Below are 27,617 nucleotides of genomic sequence, written 5' to 3'. Positions count from 1 at the left end.
CTGAGTAGAAAGATTATTTTGACCAGGGAGTAAGAAGCCAGGGATCGGACAAGGTGTGGCAGGAAGATGCAGAAACCTAGCTGTAGAGGAAAATTTTCCTCCCTGTAATGCCCAGGACAAATCTTTCTGGATCTGGGGTCACTGACAACACTCACAGCAAGGAGTTCAGCCTCTAACATCAAGATTTCTATTTTACCAGAGTGATCTGTTCTTAAGACTGTGAAATTGACTCAAGAGGTAACAGTAAATCACTTTTACCTAGATTCACTTAAACCCCAAAAACCCACTGCTTTTTGCATTAGGAACAACGAAAAAGCAAGAAACACTGTCAAATCGGGATGTTGAGAGGCAGGTTGAGGATCGGCCACTGAAAACTGTAAAATAATACAAATGCAAACTCCAGAGGTGAAGATCAGGCAATTTATTGTAAACAGGATTACCCTAGCACTCCACCACCTACTGGCTGTGTCACATGCTCTCTTCCACATCAACTCGTGAAAAAGACTTTTTAAAAAGTCACGGGTAACGACACCTGAATGTTTCACAAATCTCCCTTACACTGAGGAAAGAGCAGCGTCCAGGCAGTCTGTTATTGCTCATGGACTACAATTTGGACCTATTTAGCTGAATGTGTAAGTCAGCCTGAGTGAGCCAACAGTGGCTGGAGGTCCTACGTGGACAGCAGACAACACTGGAGCACACTCACCAGCAACCTCACTTTCCTGGAGACTACCTGGGATGCCCCTCAGAGCGCTTCACTTGACTTTCCCATAAAAATGACACTCAAATTTCACCCCCCCCTTTTTTTGTAAAGAGCTAAGTTACCCAACAGCACATAACTTTCCACAGAAAAGGTTTAGGTGGGTTATTTACTCGTCCAGTGGTAGATTTATACACTCAGGACTCATTTTTGATCCCTCTCATTTATATTTGCAGTTTGATGAAAAGCTGCATAGTCTACAAATGCATAAAACCAGAAGGCAGTGATGGTGACTCACACACCTTCTGATGGACAAAGACAAGCTTCGTACAAGGAAGCTCTTGAAGGTAGGGATAAAAAGACAGTTACAGCACCACATTTATCTGACAGTAGAAATGGAGCCCCACTCTCAAAAGCAGCCTCCACGGTTGTGATTATCATTCTTGCCCCAAATTCAGATTATTTGGAAAAATGGCAAATGTGAAACTTAAGATGTGAAAGAGACGTGACTCTACAGAAAGCAGTCCTGGCAAATCGACCACATGGAGGCGAAATGTCCCTGGAAATACCACTCTTTCCTTCGCCTGAGTCAGTCAACGACAGGCCCACTTACTGCTGCTAGTACCTGTGTGTTTCCAATTTCCCTGTAAGTTTTAATAACAGTAAATGTTTCAAAATGGCTGCTAAATATACAGTAACAATTTCATCTATAATTGTATCTCATGAAGAGAAGATATTTTTTAAAAGCTCACTCCAGTCATCATCTGTGTGTTTGTATGTATATATTCAAAAAACAACTTAACACTTAAGGCAATATTAGACTGGGAGCAAAACGGGGATTTAGTGTCTCTATGGAGATCACACTATTTAAGAGTCCAAGGCTTTCCTTTTTGTACCCCCAAAAAGGTGTCTTTGTACACGCTGCCTTTTATATTCACAACGGGACAGATATTTTGGTTGGGATACTGCCTGCGATTTCGCCATAGTAAAAAGTTACAGACATTTAGAGCAGCTGATGTTGGAAAAGCATGTCACACACTCAGTGGGATCTGAAGTTAAATAAATACAGCAATGTGTTGATGGGAGAAAAGTGACACTGATGGAACACTGCAAACCAACTATGAACAAGAATGTCAATATGATTCAATCAGAAAGAAACAAATCACAGTAATCCTGAGAAATTCAGTTTGGGACAAAATTGATGCCAGGTAAGTCTGTATTTCTAGCACTGTAAATAAGTAGGGTGTTCTAGAGTTTTCCAGCATTTTACTTGTTTGAATAAAAAACATGTTCAAATTTTATAAAAAGATTAAAACCATGCCTTAATCAGCAATTTCACTAATAAAAGAAAATTACATTGCTTTGTTCATTATCTGCCAAATGTAATGTTCTCCATTATTTACATGAAACTATTAAGTAGAAAGCAAACTTGAGAATCAATTTTTAAAAATGTATCACCTTTCTATATGTTTTGAAGTCTTTTCTGTCAACCTAGGAGGCTTTTAGAAAAAAGCTAACATATTTTTCTTCTGACAAGTGACTATTTTACAGAATAAAGAAGGAAGATTCTATAGGAATATCATTCATCATTTAAAGTATTGTTATATAAGGGACATTTCTCTTAGTAATGAAAACTTTTAAAATATTTAAGAGGCATGTATTTTAAAAATATTCTACATCTGTAAGATTTTGTAATTTAATTACTCTGGATTTTTAATATTTCTACATAATGACATTTGACAAGTTTTTTTTTTTTTCTTTTTTTCCTCTGTATCTCTCTAATAGTGAACAAGAAACTATTAAAGTGGCCAAGATGGTTTTCCTAGCCCTTGGAAGACTCAGGAATGCATCCACTTGCACTTTCCCGCCCATGGGGAATCTTCAGAGTTTTGCAGCCATGAAGTTAATATGCGGTTTCACAAGGGGGAACAGTGGCAAACCACGCTTGAACTCAGTCATGTTCTGAATCACTGCAAAAAAAAAAAAAAAAAAAGTTTTCTCTTAGTGTATTTAAACAGACTGAACAGGATACAAACTTTATTTTTGCATATACACACTAGTTTCTGCACCATCTATTACATATTATATCTGCTGACTCTCTTCCTGGATCAGTAGGGCCAGAGGGTCTATGCAGACCTATGGTGAGAGTTCCCAGTGGGCCTCCGGGTCAGAGGGAAGACTTCTGGCTTCCCCTACGTGCTCAAGGTCAGGCACACCAAGGGCTCAGGACTGTGGCCTGGGTGGAGTGGCAGAGGCCAGTGTGCCCACCTGGCAAGGGCCTGCTTATACTACCAGCTTCCTCCTCTTCCAAGTAAATGCCAACCGATCAAAATGATCAAACTGCACAAGCGCCAAGGAAAATGTGGGGACAGATGTGGCTGGAGATGACTCACTGCAGAGTAACACAACTGTTCAAGCTAGTAGATGAGGCCGACAAGGGCAAAGTCACTGGTCTTCCCAGATGAACAGTGAAGGAATGGCAGCCTGGCCTTTAAGGGGGACCTGAAGTACATGCCCCGATACGTGGTGGCCTGAAACCTCTGGGTCTTACGTGTCCTGGTGAACAAGTCCTTTTAAGTAGGAAGTCCTCTAACAGTGCAAGCTAACACGACATTTATGTTTCTTACTTGTGGCAAGGCTGGTGCTTGTGACAAATTTATATCATTTTGACATGGGAACTCTCCAACCACAGGACCTATTTAAAAAAAAAAAGAAAAGTTTAATGCTTTGCACTCACTGCTATTTGTACACAAGAGCAAACAAACAAAACAAAACCACACCAGACTCAGCTCACTAAAAAACTGCCTCAGGCCCAGTTCATGCGCCTCTCAGGTCCTTTCAGGCTGTGTGCTCCCAAGGCCTGACAGCTTGTCCTGCCTCCTGTCCAGAAGGTCCCCCGTGATGGTTCAGGACCTCACTGTGCTTGAACAGCCTTGGCTGTAGTGCTTTACTGCCCAGCTTTGACCTCACTGGTCCCTGAGGCTCTGGCCACCCAGAAGGACCCAGTAAAACCACCAAGAAAGTTGGGGGAGTCATCAGCCACGCCAGTCAGAGACAGGAGATGGGAAGAACTGAGCAGATGGACTGCTCACCTCCTACCCACATGCAGCGGCTCCACATCACTCCTTCAGAGATGTCCTACCAGCATGGCCATGTTCTCTGACAGCTGTGGCCAGCTCAGCACTGTGCCATCTGGTGCCGGCTCTCCCCTTCACGGCCTCGTTTCCCTTTTCCCCTTATTTTTGCCTTGATAGAGCAGACCCTGTCTCCAGGTAGCTCCCCTTCTGCACCCCTTTACTTCCTGGTGCTCTCTAAGGGATGTGGCTATGGCATGGGATAGCTATCACGTGCCTAAAGACACCCTTTTAAAAAGTCAATTCTCAGTACTTACAAGAATCCATTTCTCTGGCAAGAACATGGACGGATACCTTGTGTCTCCTCGGGGCATCTACCGCCAACATTTCCTGGGTGGAAAGAAGAGCAAGGTCACCCTTTTGCCCCACCAGGGAACTTAAAATGAGGTGCTGTCTTACGACCATAAAGAGTCATCCTGCACACAGTCAGAAACAGAAAAGCTGCGTCCCTTTCTTTCCCCTCACTTACAGCATTTCATGTAAACTCTACAAACATTAGGAGGGCAGGCAGGAATTATTCTTAACCCCATCGTACATTGAGTAAACTGGAGTGCTCATGCTCCTATGGCTAATAAGCACCGGGACTGGGATTAAAAACCCAGCCTAGTACTCATCAGGGTGTGACCAGGGCTGCACCCAGTGATCTGAGGTGTGTGCAGAGACAATGGCCTGAGCCCAGTTAAGGGACGACCACAATGCCTGCTCCCCAGGAACCGCCCCAGGTTCTGCACCAGGGCACTGCTGCAGCTCCTCCCCTACCAGAAGAGAAGAGAACTAACATCTCTTGACTGACGCCTTGTATCAGCCTCTTTCCTATGTTAGACCACTTGGTTTTCTTAAGCTAAGCATCACCATGATTCCAATTCTAGAGACTCAGACTCTAAGACCCAGGTGTAACAACTTGCTGAGCCACACAACTCATAAGGGGACGGGGCCAGAAGTGAGGTATGTATGCTTGTTCTCTCAATTCCATCACATTGCCTGGAGGGACTCCCTTCAGTCTTTACCAAGAATGCCAGGAACAGTACGCTGGCAGAAGGATCCTGTGGGGAAGTGTCTCCTCACTCTTCCCTTAATGATAGGCCCATATTTATGTCTTTTCCAAAAGGAAGACTCAAGTTGTGATGAAGCTTCCCCTGATGCCTCAGCCAGAAATAATGTTTTGTATCCTCAGAGGAAGAGACTAGCAGCAAAGTCAGACTGACTCACAGTTATTTACAGAACAGTTATTGTAAGCCTGGTCCTGTGCAGCTGCAATGGAAGCCTTGCTGAAGTTGCATAGCAAAGCTGGCAGAACAGCCTCTTGTAGGAGCTCAGCCCAGGTTTGTCTCATCTGAGAGCATCTTATGGGAGTAAAGTTTGCTTCCAAAGATATATTCTTTCTTTTTTTTAATTTAAATTTATTTAATTGGAGGATAATTACTTTAAAATATCATGTTGGTTTCTGCCATACATCAACATGAATCAGCCATAGGTATATGCATCTGTTCCCTCCCTCCTGAGCCTCCCTTCCACTCCTACCCCATCCCACCCCAAAGATGCAGTCTTGATCTCTTTCACCCAAACCCTCATTGCCCTCTTAACCTATATCAGTTACAGAACATCCTCTTCAGTTTCAGACTGTTCAATTTCCTGACCAACTTTGGACAATCCGCATTTTTCTAAAAACCAACCAATTGCATTTTCTTGCAAACTCTTTTCTAAGGAACACTAGAGTCCCAAGAGATATTTATAGGTATTCTGAACAACAACAAGAAGTGTCCATAGTGAAATCACTTTAGGAAATATTTTGTTAATCAAAACTAAACAAATATTGGGCTAAATAAATCTTTACTATGGGGTTCCTAGAACTTTTTTTTTTGCTGCATTGCATGGTATGCAGGATCTTAAGATCCTCAACTAGGGGCTGAGCCCATGCCCTCTGCAGTGGAAGTGCAGAATCTTAGCCACTGGACCACCAGGGAAGTCCCTGTGGTCTTCTAGAATTTGTGGAAAATTCTAAGTCCCTCTTAGAATTTTTTAAAAAGCTAACATGCTCTGTGATTCCCCAAGAATGAGAATAAAGAAGAGTCATTCTCAAACTTACATGGTCACAAAACTTTTTCTAGGTACCCCATTAGTATCTTACAGAACACAAGTGTATTAGGGAAACCTTGTTCGGGATTTAGTGTAAGCTCGGTAATAAATACTCTCACTTTTTAAGACAAGAAAGTCATAACTTATTTTCACAAAATCAGTAATGAGGTACCACTTGTAATTTCAAATAATCAAATTTGTGGAAAGACCAATCTTCATTTCTTCTGGAAACATCACAGTGTATTAGGTTATCATGCTCTTTGAACACACGTAACTAATAAACGTCTTAGGAACCAAACAGTGCTGAACGTGAGCACCCTCTTTTACAGGCAAAAGGAGAACAAGTAACCAACCTCACAAAGTGTAACAGTCTTCAATAGTAAGTCAATCACAATAGCTACTTTATAACATCAAGGAGGAAAACATACTCTCATTTGAAGCATTCTGATTAAACTATTTAAAAACCCTAAGGTTGAGTATTACTAATAAAGTGATAACAACAATAGAGACTATTTAATAAATGCTGCTAAGTGCCAATCTCTTTGCATACCTCATTTCAAGGAATACTCCAATTAATCTCTATTTCATAAATAAGGAAGCTTATAGAATTTGGCCAGGGTCACAAAGCTAGCTAGCTGGTGATGGAGCTGAGCCCTGAGTCTGTGCTCAGGGGCCATATGCTCCCACTCCTGCCCCACAGACCACGGAGCGAGGCCGACCATTCTGAGCAGGGCTCGGGACGGCTTTCTGCCTGGCAGCCGACACGTGTCCCGGAGCCCTGCTCCCACACCCAACTCTCCCTCACAGTCCTGCCGCACCTCTCTCTTCACGGACACAAAGGCTACCTGCGGTTACACTGAGTTGGACGAAAAGCACAAGATGTTATGGGAAAACCCATACAAATTTTTTGGCCAACCCAATATATCAGAACAGAATCTTATTTTATATAGTTTTTATTTTTTAATTATGTGTGTTTTTACTACATACACACACACACACACACATATACAGATATTTTAATAGATTTTATTTTTCAAAGCAGTTTAGGTTCACAGCAAAACTGAGTGGAAGGAACACAGGTTTTCCAGATATGCACTATCCGTTTACAGGCCTAGCCTCTTGTCAAAATATATGTTTTTTAAAAGACTATCACTGCAAAAGAGCAAGAGTCATTTAGATGAGAGTCGTTTTGCTCTACACAATGCAAGGGAGCTAAAGATGATGGTAACTTGACCAGTCAGCCATATCCACAGTCAAAAATGGCTCAGATCCCATTGCTGAGAAAGGTACATTCAAAATACCATCATTTACTGTCAAATTGTGAACCTAAAATTGCTACTTTCTTTCTTCTTGCTAAGGTGTTACTGGCTGTATGAATATCTGTTTGCACATACAGAGACCAGGAGCCTTGTTGTTTTGCACAGGCTCTGGCAGGGAGAATAGGTATAATAACTGGTAGATGGTGCAAAGTCACCCTTTCCTCTATGGAACTATCGGCACTTCCAACTCAGGAGTCGTTTGCTTTTCCTCACTCTCCCACACAGCACCAACAGCAGGGGATTAGAAATAATTAGCCTTCACTGCACAACTAATTTCACAAAGTCACTCTAATGAGAACTGCAAATACGACTCTTGTATTGACAGCTAAGATATACCCCTGAAAAATGACCTTGAAAAGCAGATACTATCCTTTCCAGAGATGTCAGCACAAGGCAGGACTGAACTCCTGATGAAAAACGTGGTGTCTAATAAATCAGGTATGAACCAGGAGATGTGGCTCAGGACACTAGGTAGGGTATAATTCTAAGGCACTATTCTAATTACAGAGTAGAATTTTGTTCCTTGCCCTAAAAAATAGACATAAAAGTATTTTACATAAATCAGATGCCCCAGTACATTACAAACAATTATATGTAACCCTTTAGGTACAGCTCTGCTGCTGCTACTGCTAAGTCACTTCAGTCATGTCTGACTGTGCGACCCCATAGACGGCAGCCCACCAGGCTCCCCCGTCCCTGGGATTCTCCAGGCAAGAACACTGGAGTGGGTTGCCATTTCCTTCTCCAATGCATGAAAGTGAAAAGTGAAAGTGAAGTCGATCAGTCGTGTCCAACTCTTAGCGACCCCATGGACTGCAGCCCACCAGGCTCCTCCGTCCATGGGATTTTCCAGGCAAGAGTATTGGAGTGGGGTGCCACTGCCTTCTCCTAGGTACAGCTCTACTGCTACATAAATTTTTAATCTCTGCACTTAGCATGGTTATTACACACATTCTATGCCCATTTAAAATTTATGCTACTCTTCTATAAATTCTGTTACGCTGGGGAAAACTTAGATGGTATAAACCTCTTAGAGCAGAACTGGGATAACTTTAATGGCAGTACCTCTCTTTTCTCCTGAAAAACTTTATTAGGCACTTAAAACTTACAAGATCTCTAGTGTGGAATTAGCAGATATAAATTACTATATATATATACTAGACAAACAATTAAGATCCTACTGTAGAGCAGAGGGAACTATAATCAGTTAACCTGTAATGTAAAAGAATATGAAAAAGAATAACTGAATCACTTTACTGTATACCTGAAACTAACAGAAGGAAAGAAGAAGAGAGAGGCGATTGCTAAAGGCTTAGGGGTTTCTTTTTGGGGTGAGAAAAAGTTTCAAAATTGTTAGGTGATTATGGTTATACCTTTTGACTAATGGGTGGCTATGAATATACTAAAAACCACTGAATTATACATTTTACATAAATGATTGTGTGGTATGTGAATTAAATTTCAAAAAAAATAAAAAATAAATAAAAATAAAAAAGGAGTTAAGCGCTTTGGAAAAAAAGGCGAGTGGTCATTTATTTTTAAAAGGAGCCATGTGTACATACTAAGTAGCTTCAATGTCTCCGACTCTTTGTGACCACATGGAAAGTGGCCCACCAGGCTCCTCAGTGACACCTAAATCAGTGGAGATTTATAGTTGGCAGAGACTGGAAAAGACTCTGATTCTCAAATTCTATTTGCTTTCTTTGTTCTTTCTTCCCATGATAAGCTCACCTACGCTCTCTGTGGGTTGGCGTGGGGAACAGAGAGAAAAAAACGAGGGTGACCTAAGTAGGTGGGTCTGGAAGCTGGGAAGGGCCACCATAGTCCTTGGTCCAGACGGAGAGGAAAACAGTACTGAGTTCAATAGGGACTGTCTCTTTTTCCTAATAGTAATAAGTCTTGAAAATACTTAAATCCATAAAAATGCCTTCATAAGTCCTGCCTGAATGGGTTCAAAGTGGCAACACATAACACAAAGCATGTAACGTTTTCTTACTGGTCAAAGTCCGAATACATAAAGTGAATTTACCTTATAGAATTTGATAATATCTTCCTTGGTAAGTGTCTTCAAATAGGCAACTTCTATATTATCTGAAAAAGAAATCAAACAAGAATTTATTAATATTTCCATTTTAAGCAGCCCAGAATACTACACTAAATGACAATATTCTTCACTCCAACACTCTTAAATATCCATCTTTTTGAGTGATCAATTGTTCCTGAAAGTAGTAAGGGAAAAAATTTCAAGTAAAAAGTAAGAGGATACCCTGGCTCTCTATGGGTGAGCTGTTGGTTCCTGGTCTAGTCATTTCAGGTTTTCTGAGCCTCAGTTTCTTCATCTGGAAATTGGGTATAAAAACCACCTAACTGACAATCACATAATACCAGGGCAAATGCTCAGTAATTGGTAGTTACTATTATCATTAACAATGAACCCAACTGCTAGAAAAATTACAGGTAAGGAAACGGAGGCCCCAAAAAGGCAACCTGGTTGAGATCTTTGGCTTGTCTGTGTCAGAATGAGAACACGACCCAACCCTTCTGGCTTCAAGTGTAGCTGAAGTTAATCTCTGCTCTAAGGTAAAGGAGAAGCAGGAGACTTTGGAGAGTACAGCTCTTCCAAATCTAAAAGCACTGACAAATCTGGGGAGATCCTTAAAGGCAGATGTTTGAACCCTGGTGCCTCCAGGACTGCACTTGTCTCAACAGAGTTCAATCTGCACATTTTCTGTTTAGAGCTATGAGAAATAGATGCCTACATATCTGTGCTCAGAGTCTCAGAGGCATACTGAATAAAGTGAAATCAGATTTACTATTAGTGCATTGTGATGAGATACAGATAGATTCAGCTCTAGTTTGAGAGAGAGAGGAAATAAAAAGTTTCTAATAGGAAATTGTTGTTACATTAAATTTAAGTCCTTTAGAAGTGCTACCACCTCATCCCAAACTGTCCTGAAACATCACCTATGAAATGAATACCATTTTGCAGAATGGCATCAATGCCCTCAAATGTTTCACTTCCATGCCATGAATGTGGGGGCCCTGATCATGCCTTACCTCTGTCAAAATTGTACTGCTGAGAGATGATCTCCCCCCAATATTTAGCACACTCTGCAGATAGCTTCTTTGGTTTGTCTAGTCGACGGATTGCTAATGCTTGGATGTGTTTTTGGAAGGCCTCTTCTGTCATGTCCTCTATGGACTTTTCCATGGTAATTAAGAAAGCTTCCACTCTGCTTTCTAGGTAGTGAGGTGGCTTTTCTGACTGGATGATAAACCGTAAGCCCTGAATGCCATTGGCTCGGCGTGGCCCGCTGAAGACGATATAGCCTGAAACACAAACACCAGCCAGTCAGGACCATGGCGTCTCAGACGTGGGTCACTTTTAATCTTCCAAAAATTATCCTGTCAGAGCAAATACAATCTACTTTAGGACTTTATATTTCATTCTTTCATTCATTCTTCATTTCTGAAGAAATCAGCAATGAAAATATCTTCAGTTCCTAAGGACGGGGCAGACAAGCTCTCTGAAGAACAGTTGGAGAGTTGGAGGTCACAAACCCCTATCCATTATTCAGCATTCCCACGCGCCTCACTGTCTGTCAGTTAATCCCCTTCAATCCATGTTAAAGTTATTCTCATCTCTGTGAAATGCTGGACTCATTTCATCCCCTAACCATTGACCTAGCTTGGTTTCCTTTCACATCCAAGTTCCTTATGTGAACTTGCCTTCACTATTGCATTTCTTGTTAGATAACCTACCCCTGGATCGACTTCATTCAGGCTGCAAATCTTCAGAGACCAAGTAACTGACGGTCATTTCCCATCATGGGCTCCTCTGCTACCTCCCATCTGTATCTTTCCTGAACACACCTGTGGCTTACCTCCTCTGCTCTCCCCTGAACCACACCTCACTACCTTCAGCATCACCTTTAGAGTTTGAACACTCTTAGTAGCATTTGCCACACTGTACTACAATTATTCCTTACAGGTCTGCCTTCCTGATGAGATTGTGAGTTTCATGAAGGGAAAGACCATCCAAAACTTATCCATTTTTGCAGTCCAGCATCTATCATGGTGGTAGTTTAAAAAAAGATATTGCTTTAAGAGAATCACCCAAATCCTTTTTCATTGGTTGTTCAAAGCACATTACTGGGGCTTGCTCTTTTTGATCAAATTTTACAGGATCTCCAAGGCTTTTAACAGTGCCTAAAACTGCCCGAAACATTTCCTCAAAAGACACTTATTGTGACTTCTTCTATGTGTATCTTCTATGTGCCCCAGGCTTGGGATACAAAGATGAATAAAAAATACCTGACCTCTTAAGGAACCCAAAGAAGAAGTCACAGTAAGCGTCTTTTGAGGAAATGTTTCGGGCAGTTTTAGGCACTGTTAAAAGCCTTGGAGATCCTGTAAAATTTGATCAAAAAGAGCAAGCCCCAGTAATGTGCTTTGAACAACCAATGAAAAAGGATTTGGGTGAGTCTCTTAAAGTAACAATCTTTTTTTAATCTAAGCTTCTCTGGTGGAGAAGGCAATGGCACCCCACTCCAGTACTCTTGCCTGGAAAATCCCATGGGCAGAGGAGCCTGGTAGGCTGCAGTCCATGGGGTTGCTAAGAGTCAGGCACGAAAGAGCAACTTCACTTTCACTTTTCACTTTCATGCATTGGAGAAGGAAATGGCAACCCACTCCAGTGTTCTTGCCTGGAGAATCCCAGGGACGGGGGAGCCTAGTGGGCTGCCGTCTATGGGGTCGCACAAAGTTGGACGTGACTAAAGTGACTTAGCAGCAGCAGAAAGCTTCTCTGGTGGCTTGCTTCCCACCTTGTCACCCGCAACAGCCTGCCCTTAGCATCCTTTTCCCCCACCCAAAATGACCTCTATATAGACATGTATGTGATGTAAACACACGTCATCTCCTTAAGAACTGCTCTACTGTCCATGAGATAGTAACGGCTTATCTTCTAGAGGTGGAGTCCCCACAGGCATCATGACGGGGGCTGCACATGTGGCAAATGTTCTCGAGGACGACAGTGCTCCTCAAGGAGTGAGTGCCCTGCCGCGCCCCGCTGCCCACTCACCCAGTTGCTCCTTGGTGCGCAGGGTGTTGAAGCAAGGCTCGGAGATGATCTGACAGAAGAGCTCCAGAAACATGTTCTCTGACGTGCTCTGCATGTCGGTTTGGTAGTATATCTCAATGCCACAGTTATTGTGGACTTCATTCCTCTGCTGATACACAAACCATCCCCCTAGGAAGTTTCAATAAGAGAGCAACATGTTCAAAAACTTCTTTAGGGTTTAAACAAACTTACCGTTTTGTTTGTCTGTATGAAGTTGTTCAGTTTGGTTGGTGTCTTTTGGCAGTTCCAAACTGCAATTAATTCATTAAGAATGTGAAACTCAACTTACCCAAGGGAATCCTAATACAGTGATCTGTACTTGGGAGGCCCTTATAAACATTCAAAGACTTTAAAGGGCAAAACACTTGTAAAAGACCCACTTTCTGACTAAGTAAATTTTAATGCTAATTGAGATCATAGTTAATGAAATTTACAATGCAGTGTACACACTATTTTAGAACTACCTAATATCTATAAGAAACTCAACAGAAATACAACCTATGTTTTAATAACCATGCAAAACAATTTTTTAAACCACTAGTTGTGCCATTATCTACTTAGCATTCAATTCAATATTGTTTACCAACACCCACGCTGAAGGTCAATTCACAAATTTATACATATGTGTACAATGCGTAGAGATGCCCCAGTCTGACATCTCACTTCAGAGATGAAGAAACTGAGACCCTGAGAAGTGAGCAACTTATCCAAGGACATACAGTTGGATGATGGAGAGCTGAGACTGCTGATCAAGTACTTCATCAAAGTTATAAACAGATGGCCATGCTTTATGATCTGATAACTATTTCATGAGCAGTAAATGTGACTAAGCAAATACAGGGTTTAGTAATTGCCTGATTACCACGTTCAATGGTTTTTGAACTCTTCGAAGAGCAGTTCCTGACTCTTCCTCTCTGCCATGCTGTAGTGACTGAGGAAGAAGCTTAAGTTCAAAATGAGCCATTACCCAGTCTGTGATGACTGGCTATGCAGAATAGTAGCACTGTGCTCAAGGTGTCTTGGAGCATTCAACAAAGAGATTCTGAGGTAATGCTTTAGCAGCTACTCAAGTGAGCCAGACACAGACCCCAGCCCTTAAGAAATGTACAGCCTACCAAGGGAGATGGAGATGCACTTCAATCCCAATGTGAGAGAAGTGCTGAGTAGCGTAAAGAAGGAAGGTTCAGAAAACCTGTGCTGGGAGGTCAGAAGAGGAAGCAATTACTTTTAGAAAAAACCCAATGCTTCTCACCACTGGTCTAATATACTTTCCACTATACAATTCTGAACAACATTGAAAATAATGCTCAATGAGTTCTAGATCAAAAGAAACCACTGTTAATGCAAAAGTAACCCAACACTGAAAACTCCCATATATTATTATCAATTCTTTATGTCAATTCCTATGGGCTCCTAATTCTAATTTCCATTTTTTATAAATAAATTTTATTACATGCTTCACAGTCAATACTTCTTTAGTTTTGTGATTTTTCACTTCTTCACTCTTCTACGCTCAATTACCAATCACTTCCAGGATCATTCTCATCAAAATAATTGCCTGCCTCCAATTTCACCTCTTTGGCCCTCCTATAGATAATTTTCTTGCAGAATTATCTATCTTTAGTTATAAATTAGTAGAGAATCCCAGCAGATCTTTACCATAAAATTATATTTGATCATCCAAGTGACTTCAAACCACCTGTAATCACACACAATATTATGTCAAAGCAGTCCATTCCCAAAGATAGAACATTTCCACTTACTGTCCGGGAGCTGAACTTCTCTGTACCGAACGAGCTGACTTGGAAGAAGTGGTTTCGTATGAGCATGTTCAATAAGGGTGTCTTCAACCATCTGCATGATTCCTAACGCAGCCTAGAAAGGCAGGTCATGGCACATTACAAAACCACAAATGTATCTTGATTAGACAGCAGCCCATGCAATATGAAAACAACATGTGTGTGAAATAAACTAACCAACTTTATCAAAGTGGGTTTTTAAAACCTTAAGTACATTTGATCCTGCTCAAATAGATAAAAACTGAACTTGTTGATTTGCAACAGAGTCAGTAAGGTGGTAGTGAGGAGAAAGAGAGACCCAGACAATCAGCGGCACCAATCTCGATGTTGGAGCGGTATCACTGATGGAAAGTTGGTCTCTAGTGAATGGCCCTCACCACAGATATTTGGGGTTACAGCAAAGCAAAAGAGGTAAGCATGAGGCTTTATTCTGAATAAAACTGACACAGGGAAGAATCCTTTCTCAGTCACATAACAGCACCTGACCTTGGCATATTATTCTGGAGACAAAATAGTGGAGTGGCAGAGAGTATGGGCTCTTGAGACAGACTACCATGGGAATTCTAAATTCCGTTTAGCTTTCCATGTGCTAAACACTTGGAATGTACTATTTACTTTAATCCTTGTACATAATATACTGATAAAGAAACTGAGCATAAAGAGATTAAGACACTTTCAAAAGATTACATAACTTGTAACTGGCTGACTCAGGATTTGAATCCAGGCTGATTCCACACTATGTGGTCTTATCCACTATACAGTCCTGCTGTTCTAGAGTAGGGACCATTATTCCCATTTCCTCCAGTGACTGCACGAGGCAGACAACAGAGAAGGCAGCCGTGAAAGTAGGTCCACAGTTAACCAGGATCATTCAACTCTGTATACTCTCCCCTACCTTTCTGCAGAGGGCAGAGAAGGCCAAGTCAACACTAATGAGTATATAGCCATACTGCGGTGGTTAGTCAGTAGTCTTAAATCAAATAGAGTAAAATTTCTGTTGCAATGATCTATAAAAGATTGCTAAAACCTCAATCACCCACCTGCTTTGTTATATTTCCATGGAGAAGGGCTTCAATATGCAGCCGTGACAGGAGTTGAGGTATGAAGGCCTTAAGGCGAGGAAGGGTGACATCTGCAAACAGGTGTAAGAAATTGTAAGCTCTACCTATGAGGTCTTTTTTTTTTTTTTTTTAAACTCTGAGACAATTTGAGACTTACAGAAGAGTTGCAAAAATAGTATAGGGAGTTCCTACATACCCTTCACCCAGTTTTCTCTAACGTTAACGTTTTTCACTACCATAGGATGCTGATCAAATCTAAGAAGTTAACACTGGGACAATACTATTAACTAAAAAATCTACTTTATTTGGATTTCAGTTTTTCCACTAGTAACAGTTTTCATTCCAATCCCAAGGAAAGGTAATGCCAAAGAATGCTCAAACTACTACACAATTGCACTCATCTCACACGCTAGTAAAGTAATGCTCAAAATTCTCCAAGCCAGGCTTCAGCAGTACGTGAACCGTGAAATTCCAGATGTTCAAGCTGGTTTTAGAAAAGGCAGAGGAACCAGAGATCAAATTGCCAATATCTGCTGGATCATAGAAAAGGCAAGAGAGTTCCAGAAAAACATCGATTTCTGCTTTATTGACTATGCCAAAGCCTTTGACTGTGTGGATCACAATAAACTGTGGAAAATTCTGAAAGAGATGGGAATACCAGACCACCTGACCTACCTCTTGAGAAACCTATATGCAGGTCAGGAAGCAACAGTTAAAACTGGACATGGAACAACAGACTGGTTCCAAATAGGAAAAGGAGTACGTCAAGGCTGTATACTGTCACCCTGCTTATTTAGCTTATATGCAAAGTACATCATGAGAAACGCTGGACTGGAAGAAACACAAGCTGGAATCAACATTGCTGGAAGAAATATCAATAATTCCAGATACGCAGATGACACCACCCTTATGGCAGAAAGTGAAAAGGAACTCAAAAGCCTCTTGATGAAAGTGAAAGTGGAGAGTGAAAAAGTTGGCTTAAAGCTCAACATTCAGAAAATGAAGATCATGGCATCTGGTCCCATCACTTCATGGCAAATAGATGGGAAAACAGTGGAAACAGTGTCAGACTTTATTTTTGGGGGCTCCAAAATCACTGCAGATGGTGACTGCAGCCATGAAATTAAAAGACGCTTACTCCTTGGAAGGAAAGTTATGACCAACCTAGAAGGCATATTCAAAAGCAGAGACATTACTTGGCCAACAAAGGTCCGTCTAGTCAAGGCTATGGTTTTTCCAGTAATCATGTATGGATGTGAGAGTTGGACTATAAAGAAAGCTGAGCACTGAAGAATTGATGCTTTTGAACTGTGGTGTTGGAGAAGACAATTGAGAGTTCCTTGGACTGCAAAGAGATCCAACCAGTCCATTCTAAAGGAGATCAGTCCTGGGTGTTCTTTGGAAGGAATGATGCTAAAGCTGAAACTCCAGTACTTTGGCCACCTCATGTGAACAGCTGACTCATTGGAAAAGACTCTGATGCTGGGAGGGATTGGGGGCAGGAGGAGAAGGGGACGACAGAGGATGAGATGGCTGGATGGCATCACTGACTCGATGGCTGTGAGTTTGAGTGAACTCCAGGAGTTGGTGATGGACAGGGAGGCCTGGCGTGCTGCGATTCATGGGGTCGCAAAGAGTCGGACACAACTGAGTGACTGAACTGAATGGAACTGAACCCTTTTGAACGAGTGGTGTTGGAAAAGACTCTTAAAGAGTCCCTTGGACTGCAAGGAGATCCAACCAGTCCATCCTAAAGGAGATCAGTCCTGGGTGTTCATTGGAAGGACTGATGTGGAAGCTGAAACTCCAATACTTTGGCCACCTGATGTGAAGAGTTGACTCATTGAAGACCCTGATGTTGGGAAAGATTGAGGGCAGGAGGAGAAGGGGACGACAGAGGATGAGATGGTTAGATGGCATAACCGACTCAGTGGACATGAGTTTGGGTGAACTCCAGGAGTTGGTGATGGACAGGGAGGCCTGCCGTGCTGTGGTTCATGGGGTTGCAAAGAGTTGGACACGACTGAGCGACTGAACTGAACCCTTTTCTGTTTCAGGATTTAATCCACGATCCTACCCTGCATTTAGTTGTCATGAGTCCTTAGTTTCCTCCCATCCTTAACAGTGCCTTGGTCTCTCTTTGTCTTTCACAACCTTAAGATTTTTGAGCAGTACTGCTCGTTTTACAGAATGCCCTTTATTGGGGCTTTAATAACTCAATTATTAAATTGGATTTATGTACTCTTAAGAAGAACACCCGAGAGGTAATGTGTCTTTCTCACATCGGGGCACATGATGCTGACATGCTGTAATACAGATGATGAAAACATTGATCACCTCATTATGATGTTGTGTGCCAGATGTCTGTCCTATAAGTCCTGAACCACTTTAATCTTTTGGTTGTAATTAAGTAACTAATGTATACTTTTCAAGCAACTAGGAAAAGCCACCCCACCAATGCCTACTTTTCCCATTATAATTAAAATACTTATTTTGGAGGAAATACTTCGAGACTATACAAATATCTTGTCCTTACTTAACTTTTATCCACTAATTTGGTGTTAGATGGTTAGATGGCCATCACCGACACAATGGACATGAGTTTGGGTAAACTCCAGGAGTTGGCGATGGACAGGGAGGCTTTGGCGTTGCTGCAGTTTATGGGGTCGCAAAGAGTCGGACACGACTGAGCGACTGAACTGAACTGAACTTCAGTAAAGAAGAGTTGTCCCTTTTCCGTTAGGACGCTATGCTAATAAATGTTACAATGGATGCCAATGCTAGTGATTAAAATTTAAAGACAGACATAGGAAGGGAATTAACAAGTGCTTACTATGTATGTATGCATCAGGCACTTTATAGATGTTATAAACTGTAAATTATATGCTATTATTCCCATTTTAAAGGTGAGAAAACTGGAATTCCTTGGCAGTTCAGCAGTTAGGATTGCATACTCTCATTGCCAAGGGCTCAGGTTCAATCCCTGGTCAGGCGACAAGCTGCACAGTGGCCAAGGCGGGAAAAGGTGAAGATACTAAACTTAAGAGAATTTAAATTTCTTGTCCAAAGTCGTTAACCTAGTAAGCTGCAAAGCTGCATTTGAATCTTGGCCTAATTTCAAAGTCCATATGCATTCCACTCCACTGCACTGCCCTAGAAGGCCCTTTCACTAGACCCTCTCAGCACTCAGTCTCTTTGCCTCTACAAAAATAACCTGCTTACATTTATGCTTTGCCACTAGACTGGAGAGCCTTGATCCAAGAAACCCCAGCTACACCTAACTGATCATTTTTAAATCTCAAGCACCTGCAATCTGGTACCTGGTACACAGGCAGTCAGTAAATGCTGTTCTAGTTAATGAACTTTATAATCTATATGCCTACCCAGTGCCTGAGGCAACCAATAAAATAATGACCTTCAATACTTTGCTCTTGACTTGTCACTGAAGACATCAAAGGCACAGTGATACATAATAAGTAAGGATTTGTCATAAAAGATTATTAAAAATTCAACAGTATTCTTTTTTCTTATTACTGAGCATGTAGGAAGCGAGATTAATTGGTAGCGCAATGCTGAGAAGTGGAAAAGATAAAACAACAATAAAGGATGATATCAGTCTACATTCTTTCCAGTAAAACCCTGAAAGTAATTTCATTCCATTGAATAGACATTCATTAGACACATACTGAGGGCATAATATAAATACTAAATAAAAAGAACAAACGGAAGGCATAATTCACTGCCCTTGAGGAATCAAGGACTTTCAGGCAAAACCTCTGAAAATTAGATTTAAGATTTTAGGAAAAAAGCAACAAAAGATAACTCTTTAGGCTAATTTACATAGTTTCCATTTTTTTACCAAACTGAATAGATCTACAGATACTGAAGCATTCTTTCTATGTGATAAGGCTTTTAAGCTCAGCCCTTTTTCCTTTTCTGAAAACTTCAATATTAACAAGGCAAATTCTTGGGTCAAAACACTGTCATTTGCAGAAATCTATGAATAGTAGTAACTAACTGTTGTGGGTCCATGTTGAAAACAGCAAATGTGGTTAAGCTGCCTGAATACAAAAGCCATTTCAAAGGCTACCTCTGTTTTTGTTAAAAAAAAAAAAAAAAAAAAGAAAGAAAGTATACACAGTTGGCTTCTTTAATGGAACTATAAGTTATTAGAAAGCACAAACAGCAGGTAATAGCATACACCAAAATAATTTTAGAAAACAATGAAGAAAGCATCAAGCTATAAGTAGAAAGAGTCTCACCATCCAAGGCTTCTTTTAATTCATCTTTAGTCCAGGCCACTTCAGTCATCAGCAAGCGGAGGTAGTACATGGCGTGTTGATGAGGCTGTTCAGCTCGGAAATTGTTAAGAGATCGCATATACTAGTGAAGGAAGACAGGGGTCTGTTAATTTTATCCCATCCTTTTAAAATCATTTCAAAAGAGCAGCTATAATCAAACTTCAATTTGCATAAATTGTGTGCTACTGGGATGTGGGATATTGGCTTCCTCCTTTTTGAAGTTATGTGATTAGACAAATTCCCCTCTGATCCTTAAAGAGCATGCTTTCCCTTTGTCTAGCCTGCTCCCTTACCCCCAGCATCGGACATGTACTTCCTTCATGTGTACAGCCTTGACTGTGGGACCTCATTCATCCCTCAGAAGCTATCCCCAGTTTTCAGAGCCTCCATCTCTTGGCATCCTCTAATTCTTCACTACAAGGTCACCCCCAAAGCCTAATCAAGAAACATGGCTATGTGTGTGTATATATATATACTACTGAATCTTCATTTGAAAATTGATGATAATTTCTCTGAGTGTTCAATGAAGGTCATAGTTTGGCTTTTAAAGCAGCTATACATCCCATATATCCACTACTGGGCCAGCCATGAGTTGAATTTAAGTGGAAGATACAGCAAGCCTAAATAGTCTGCCCTAATGTGACAAGGCTATCATGTCAGGCTGGAGTCCCAGCCTGTAGAATCAAGTTTCTTCTTAAATGGAGGTTGAAATCTTAAAATCTTCAAGGAGTCCCTGAAAGCTACTAGGTCTACCTCAGTTTCCCTTCTGAAAGAAAGTGCTGTCCTAGCTCTTAGGCCCTATAGAGAAGGGGGCCAGGTGTTCACTAGACTTTCCCAGGCTTTCTTTCTGGGAAAAATATAGGATCTAGCAAAGATAGAATGAAATGATTGATACAGAGTTATGAATGCTTCTTTTCCTCCTCACCTCCTTCTCAAAAATGTTCATAACATGGCAATATTACCTGATGAATTAAAAAAATAAAAATAAGTTCAGAAAACTTACTGCCTCTTTGATAATTTCAAATCTTTTTTCATCAATCTCAAAGGTAGCCATTTTCTCAATGATCTTCTTTAGCAAAATTGGCTGCTTGTCATTGTAACCTTTCACCGAGAGCTACAGAAAGAGTTCAGGATATTAAAAATCTAAAAATACCATGAAACAACTTAAATTTGACTTTTAAACATTTAGGAAGTCCCCAAACCAGGTGTATCAAAATAAAAATAAAACAAATTTAATGAAATTCCTTTCTTATAAATATAGCTTAACATTTAGGAAGATAACATTAATCATCTTTATTTACTAAGACCCAAAAGCATATTTTTGCTTTTCCTAAACAAAAACAATAAGGAAACTTACCTGGTGCCAAACTATGGCAGCATGCACTGTATCATCAAAATTCAAGTTCTCATTAAATCACATTAATTATAGAAAGTATTTTAAGTTTAATATTCTAAAAGAATTTCTAAGGAATGGCAGGCTTAAGGTTTTTATTGGTGTGTTAAGAAGGTAAACATCATAGGGGAATGTTGTCTAGCAAACTATGAGATATGCCCCCAAAGTGTTTATAGTTAAATATTTTGAAAAATCATCTTTTAAGAAATCAGGCAGTCCCAATTTTGTCTTGTGCGGCATTTTGCCACTTTTCCTGCCCTGAGCTGCCCTGACCTGCCCAATAAGGGCCCATGTGCCACACCACTTGCTTGTTTAATGAGCTCTGCTGACGCACCAAAAGCCACTGGCAAACAGAGGTGAAGTAAGGATTCCCGGTATATACCACCTGGAGTTTGCCTGAGGACAATTTAATAGTCTCTGAAACCATAACATTTTGAAAAGTAGGGAAAGCCTAATTCCTACAGTTATGTTGCCACATGGTGGCACCCACAGCAGTAGAGATACGCTGCAGCTAGAGTATCTCTGGAAGTCTCTACCTGATGAAAACTGATAGGCAAGAACCTCAGCAAGAGTGAAGGTCACTGACCATGGAGAGTACATCAGGAACCGTGGGAACTAGGCTGACAACTAGCAGGAGGCCCACTCTGTCACAGATGAAAGTGATTAACTGAATGGTGATATGCTACTAAAAGTCAACAGAAAAGCAAGCCATAGATTACTACTTCCCTATTTGAGTTTTACTTTGTTCTCTGGGCTCCAAATTTCCCTGGTCTCTGAAAATGGTTAAGTTACATACGTTCTTATACATTAAACAGAAACTACCAGAAAAGTTACTTGTGTGAAGAAAAAAAAAAGTCACTGCAAATAAAATTTAAAAAACCTAAGACCTTCTGTATAGAATTAGAGCACACAGCACATGCTCTCATTTTAGTTTTTACGGAAGCATACATTTTCAAGAAAAGTGAAGATGAATGTGTGCCAGGAGAAGGGTGTTAATTTGGAAATGAGGTGTAAGTTTGGAAACATAAGAGAAATGATTTCAATAGAAAGGATCTAGTTACTTCTTGCGATGCATTTAATAATCCTTATTTTAAAACACATTTAAAAGTAGTTAATGCTACAAAATAAATTAAACAAACATGTCAGATGTGTTTGAACATAGGAACTTACTACTACTGTCAACAGAAAGAAAAACAACAACAAAGAAGCTTTAAGTAAAACTGAGCACCACAACAGCAACTACAGGTATCTTTCACTTACAGATGATAATATATTCAAATACATGGGAAGAACAACATGCTTTAAGGATTAATATGTTAAATGTTTCAAGCAGAAGAACATGCAAATAAATGTAGCACACATACATGTTCACAAAATGCACTAAACTCTACTAAATCGTTTGTTAGTGGAACTAATACTAACTTGAGTTCTCCAATCATTAAAAAGGTGCAAGGAAAAAACCATCAATCTTCTTGGTTTAAAATGCAGAAGTTAATAGTCTTCCCAAGCTCAACATAATGCTTAAACGGTGTGACGCCTTTTCTTTGGTTTCATTTTACTTACAAGTATTGCATTCATTCCTGATGCAATGCCATAGCTCAAACCTGAGAGGCGTGCTGCATATGTATACTCTTTTAAATCATCCTTCAATAACCTGATAAACAGGTATGTCATGTTGCAATGGAGAGGATCAGCATAAATGTAGCGACTAACAAAAAGAAAAACAAAAGAAATGCTTTGATACCTCAAGCAGTGGCATGGTAATGAAGAAACATGACTGAAGAGTATGAATATGCAGCCTCATGATCTGAATTTCTAGGGAAATAGTATAAGCCAACCTTCTGTTTTACAATGGCAGGAAGACTTCATTCTCTATTGTCAAAGACCAAGACTTCAGATATGGAATGGGTGAGATCTAAACCTAAATCAGGGTCCAATTTTGTTTTGAGGAGAAAAATATGATGATCTGATGAAAGATGTTCAAAAAAAAGAAATCAAGGAAAATTTGCATAATATGAATGGTGTATTGCTGAATACTTAAGAGCTAACTTAAAAATTAAATGATAAGAAAATATGATTAGCCACAAAGATTTTTTAAAAAGAAATTAAACTCATACCCTCAATCAAAAATGCTTCCATCAAATCAATATAAAAAATGTTGATGAGTGGAAGGCTCTAAGACGTGGGTACTTACATACATCCCATAGATGGTATTTTGGAGGTCATAGCTCAAGCCTGCTAGCTCTGCTGCATATGCATACTCGTTGAGTGAGTCTTTGAGGAGCTCAAGGTACAAATAGGCCATGTTACAGTGCAAGGGGTCCACATAAGCAAATGGGCTGGAAGAAAATGTTGACAGTAAAATAGCTGATTTATTACTTCCCAATGTGATACGGCCTTTCGAGATGGATCAAGGAACTGGTTAAAACAACTTCCTGAAGATATGCTTTGAATTCTTGAATCTGTCTCTTCTCATGAGTAAAAACAACAACAACAAGATGTCTAACAAAGAAGCTTGAAATATGCCATGTGTACTGGTAGTAGTGAAGAGGGAAAAGGAATTATTACCCCAGATGGCATGGTAGAACTGACAAGTTAGAAACACGGGGTAGGTGAGGAGTAGGAACAGGGCAAAACGCATGTCTACGTTTAGGCTGGTAGGAAAAGGCATGGCCGACACTGCTGACTGACACAGCATCTGCACATCCTCTTTCTTCCTCTAAGCAAGCCATACATACTCACGGTGGACAGAAGGATGAGACTGAGAACTTTGTGCTATGATTACATAAACTTCAAAGAGACAAACTGAGACTTGAAAGAGAAAAACTGACACCTGTGAAAATGTTAGCGTATCTCTGAGTTTCCACCTAAACCAACAGACTAGAACACTGTCAGTAAAGGAATAGATAATATCCATCATATAATTGCAGCCAGAACCAGGAAAAAAATATTAACATAGGAAATTTTTAAAATATAAAACAGGGAAATTTTTAAGTGAGAAACAGCAACAAGAGAGAGGAAACAATTACAGAGTGCAAGACTGCAAAGACCACCTAATTTTAAATCTTCATTTCTCAAACAAGAAAGATCATTTTCCTCATGTCACCTGGTCTGGTAGCAACAGAGTTAGGATTTGGATTTAAGTCAAATGACCTATTCATCTGACTATGTGACACTGCTTACCTTTATGACAAGCAAGTAAAAGGTTCCTTCATTCAACAAACATGTACTACATTCTTACTACAATGTTATGCACTCCTCTAGGTACTGGAGATAAAGGAACAAGTCAGGCAGAGTCCCTGACCTCACAGAGTTTAGAGTCTAGTTGGAGGAAGCAAATAACACATTTAAATATGATACATCAGGTGGTGATGGTGTTATGGAGAAAAATTATGCAGGGTAAGAGGAAAAGGAGTGATAGGTGGGACAGGAAGATTACTGATTTCTATAAAATTGCTAATCAAGGCCTCTTTGATAAGGTGACATCTGTATCTGAGAAGCAAAGGAGCAAGCTTCTGGGGATATCTCAATGGAGAACTTTCCAGTCTGAGGAAACAGCCAGTGCAAAGGACCTGAGGCAGCCTCTTGGCTTAGTTTGTCTGGCAGCAAATTATAAGTTTCATTTTATCCATAGCACAGTAAATATAACCAATGCACTGAGAGCAAAGCAACAATTTCATCAAAAGCTGATAATGAAGTAAAATAGGGGTAAAATGCTTAGCCCCAGAGAAATTAATATCAAAGAGAAAATCATAAAGCTATACAAACATTCTCCACCTGGCAAATCTAAATAGTACTCCGTCATTTCATTTTTTAAGTATTTATTATACACAATGACAATTTCCTTCTTTAGGCAAATAGCAGTTCAGAAACCTTACTGGCACAACTCACAAAAGCAAAGCACCAAAACAGGACAGAATCCTCAAGAGGGCTTGTCCCCACCGCCACCCGTAGGTGGAAGTGAAAAGCCAGATCTGGGAGTTCAAAGCCACAGGGCTAAAGCTCAGAACACAATTCCAAGAAGTGTTCTGAAATACCAGCCTTGCTGGTGAACTGGAGAGAGACCTAAATGAACTTTTAAAAGAGAACATGATTCCGGTGGAATGCTTAAATCCTGGTTCACCTGTTAATTTAAAACATGTTATTTTGTAACCAGATATTATGTGCTTAAATATGGGTCACAGAGTTTTAAAAACTATATGTATGCATGATACTATTCTATTTCTGAAAAGATTAAAAGGATACATACAAACAGAAAATTTCTATAAGAATGTACAAGAAACCTAACAGTGTTTACCTCTAGAGGGACCAGAACACCAAGACGGATTGGTGAGAAGCAGACATTTTTAATTCTGAGAACTATGCTGGAAGTTTGCTGCTACTGCTGCTAAGTCGCTTCAGTCATGTCCGACTCTGTGTGACCCCATAGACGGCAGCCCACCAGGCTCCCCCGTCCCTGGGATTCTCTAGGCAAGAACACTGGAGTAGGTTGCCATTTCCTTAGAGAATGCAAAAATGTCAAATGGTCTCTCAAAAGATATTCTGAAGCCAAATGGCAAAGTGTGGCAAGCTGCTTAGAGTGTTAAAAAAAATATCACTTTTAACTATCAAAAACTAAAACCAGCTTTGTAATATTTTCTGCCAATAGTAAGCCATAATCAGAAAGTCCAGGTTTGATATTAAAAAAAAAAAAAGCAATAATCTCTGTGCAGCTCTAGATAATCTATGAATCTCACGCTATAAATAAACAATGTTGCTATCACTATAATCTCAACATACTTGTTGGTGAACTATTAACATTCTACTTAGAGATTCTTTTTCCTTCTTCTGAAACATTTAAAATACATCTCAGCTTTAATTTCATGCCAAGCAAATCAAACAAACATTAATGAAAAAGTTGATCATCATAGTGAACATTATTAGATGATGATAGGGGTTTAAAAAAAAAAAAACACAGACCACTGAATTTTAGAAATATAAAATTACAGAGTACAGACTCAGAGTAAAATTTGAATTGAATGATAACATTATCACACAAATAAAGAAGACAGAGATGAACTAAAGATTTATATTGAAGAATCACTGCAACAGTAGCATTATTCATAAATTTTACTAAACATCTTCTACCAAGTCAGAAATAGAGAATGCAATATCTAAGGGCTCCAGACAATTAAAGGACTGGAAGAGACTCAAGATCATTTAATAACTACTACCTCTTTTTCTGGGCAAGCTCTAGGAATACAAAACCAAAACCATAACAAAAAACCACCCTGGATTATTCCATTTTTTTTTTTCAGTGAACTTCTGGTGAATCTACAGCCTTCCCAGATTCAAAATCCTCAAGGTTAGGAAGATCCTCCTAATAGCTAACATAAATCATTTCAGTTGAAGAGTGTACTCCTCAAAGGAAAAGAAGAATTAACAACCTTGGCTCCTAAAATACCATTTAACAGAAGATGCAGCCTTTCCTGGTCTATGCTAAATAATTCTAATTCCTTTTATTTCCAGACATAGGTACTTAAGGAAGCAAAGAAGACTTTTAGAAATGTTGACTTTTATAGGAAGCTTTGTAGCTAGATTCATTTTACATACCTGAAAAATTCAAAGTTGAGACAGGCCTTGGGCAAGAAAAACTTATCATCTTGTTTGAACCAGAGTTTGCTCATAGCTGTATCCTGTGATGGAAACACAATATATTTAGGGAAATATAGGCACATTTGACAAAAATCTTCAATCAAATCTCTCTTCAAGAGGAGGAGGACAGAGGCAACAGCTGAGTTTTGTTCTGGAGAGGCTACTGTCCCATGGCTCTGAAGCACTCTCCAAGAGACAGGATGGGAAGCTGGAGAAGATGACTGGTAACTCTAGCAGCAGAGAGAAATTACCCTCTTATCTCACCCTGGGTCAAAGAGATGGGGACCCAGTGGAGGAAGAGACAGACAGGAGAAACCAACACCAACTATCCTGTCCCTATCTTTCTCGACACTAGGAGGCAGATGCAGGAGTCCTTGGGGGGCGGGTATAAGGCAGCCAGCAGCCAGCCTCCAGCGTGGGCCACATGGATCCCAGCCCGCAGGAATTCACACCCTTGTGTGGTCCTCTCTCCTGCACTAGACCAGGGCTGGTCTCTGACCAACAGAATATGGAAGATGTGATGGTATGATACTTCTGGGATTAGATTATAAAAGACTGTGGCTTCCATCTCGATCACTCATTTTCCCTCTTGGATCTCACATTTTAGGGGAAGCCAGCTGCTGTGTCAAGAAACTCTATGGAGAAGCCCATGTAGTAAAGAACTAAGATCTTCCCCAAACCACACAACTGAACTTGGAAGAGACTTCTCCAGCCCTAGTTGGGCCTTCAGTCGACCAAAGCTCCATCCAACAGCTTGACCATCTCTCTCATGGGAGACCCTGAGCCAGAACTACCCAACAGAGCTACTTCCAGATTCCTTTCCCTTGGAAGCTGCATGAGAAAAAATAAATGTGGTTTTAAGCTGCTGAATGTTAGAGTAATTTGTTATACAGCAATGGATAACTAATACAGCCAAGGATGAATAAATAAGCCACTCCCTCGACTCTCCACTCACTCATTCATACCAAATTATATAAAGTCTTAGAGTTCACTTGAAACTACCTTGGAACTCTGAGAAGAGACATAAATGGTTTAGTGTTCTCCTTATTTTATGCTAAGATGGCCTATTTAAAACACA

The 27,617-nt window shown here is 40.2% G+C and overlaps 1 protein-coding gene across 4 annotated transcripts in view; it reads right to left on the bottom strand.

Annotated features, from left to right (window-relative positions):
* Positions 1 to 406: 406 nt before the first annotated feature.
* The window catches only part of IDE (insulin degrading enzyme), a 93,759-nt gene continuing 66,548 nt past the window's right edge, over positions 407 to 27,617 (bottom strand). For 2 of the 4 annotated variants that reach the window (XM_070363971.1, XM_070363972.1), the window contains 11 exons: positions 26,498 to 26,580; positions 23,100 to 23,244; positions 20,516 to 20,626; positions 19,474 to 19,594; positions 15,191 to 15,282; positions 14,115 to 14,226; positions 12,313 to 12,480; positions 10,287 to 10,559; positions 9,259 to 9,320; positions 4,092 to 4,164; positions 2,706 to 3,395 (listed from right to left, as the gene is read on the bottom strand). In XM_070363971.1, coding sequence (XP_070220072.1) covers positions 3,274 to 3,395; positions 4,092 to 4,164; positions 9,259 to 9,320; positions 10,287 to 10,559; positions 12,313 to 12,480; positions 14,115 to 14,226; positions 15,191 to 15,282; positions 19,474 to 19,594; positions 20,516 to 20,626; positions 23,100 to 23,244; positions 26,498 to 26,580 — 1,362 coding nt within the window. In that variant the 3' untranslated portion in view covers positions 2,706 to 3,273. Of the gene's footprint in view, positions 2,671 to 2,705; positions 3,396 to 4,091; positions 4,165 to 9,258; positions 9,321 to 10,286; positions 10,560 to 12,312; positions 12,481 to 14,114; positions 14,227 to 15,190; positions 15,283 to 19,473; positions 19,595 to 20,515; positions 20,627 to 22,468; positions 22,614 to 23,099; positions 23,245 to 26,497; positions 26,581 to 27,617 lie in introns of those variants that run through there. The other 2 variants (XM_070363974.1, XM_070363973.1) reach the window with 2 other exon arrangements.

The sequence above is a fragment of the Bos mutus genome, chromosome 26 (genome assembly GCF_027580195.1).
Source record: "Bos mutus isolate GX-2022 chromosome 26, NWIPB_WYAK_1.1, whole genome shotgun sequence".
Lineage (NCBI taxonomy): Eukaryota > Metazoa > Chordata > Mammalia > Artiodactyla > Bovidae > Bos > Bos mutus.
This window is presented reverse-complemented; position numbering and strand designations above follow the sequence as displayed.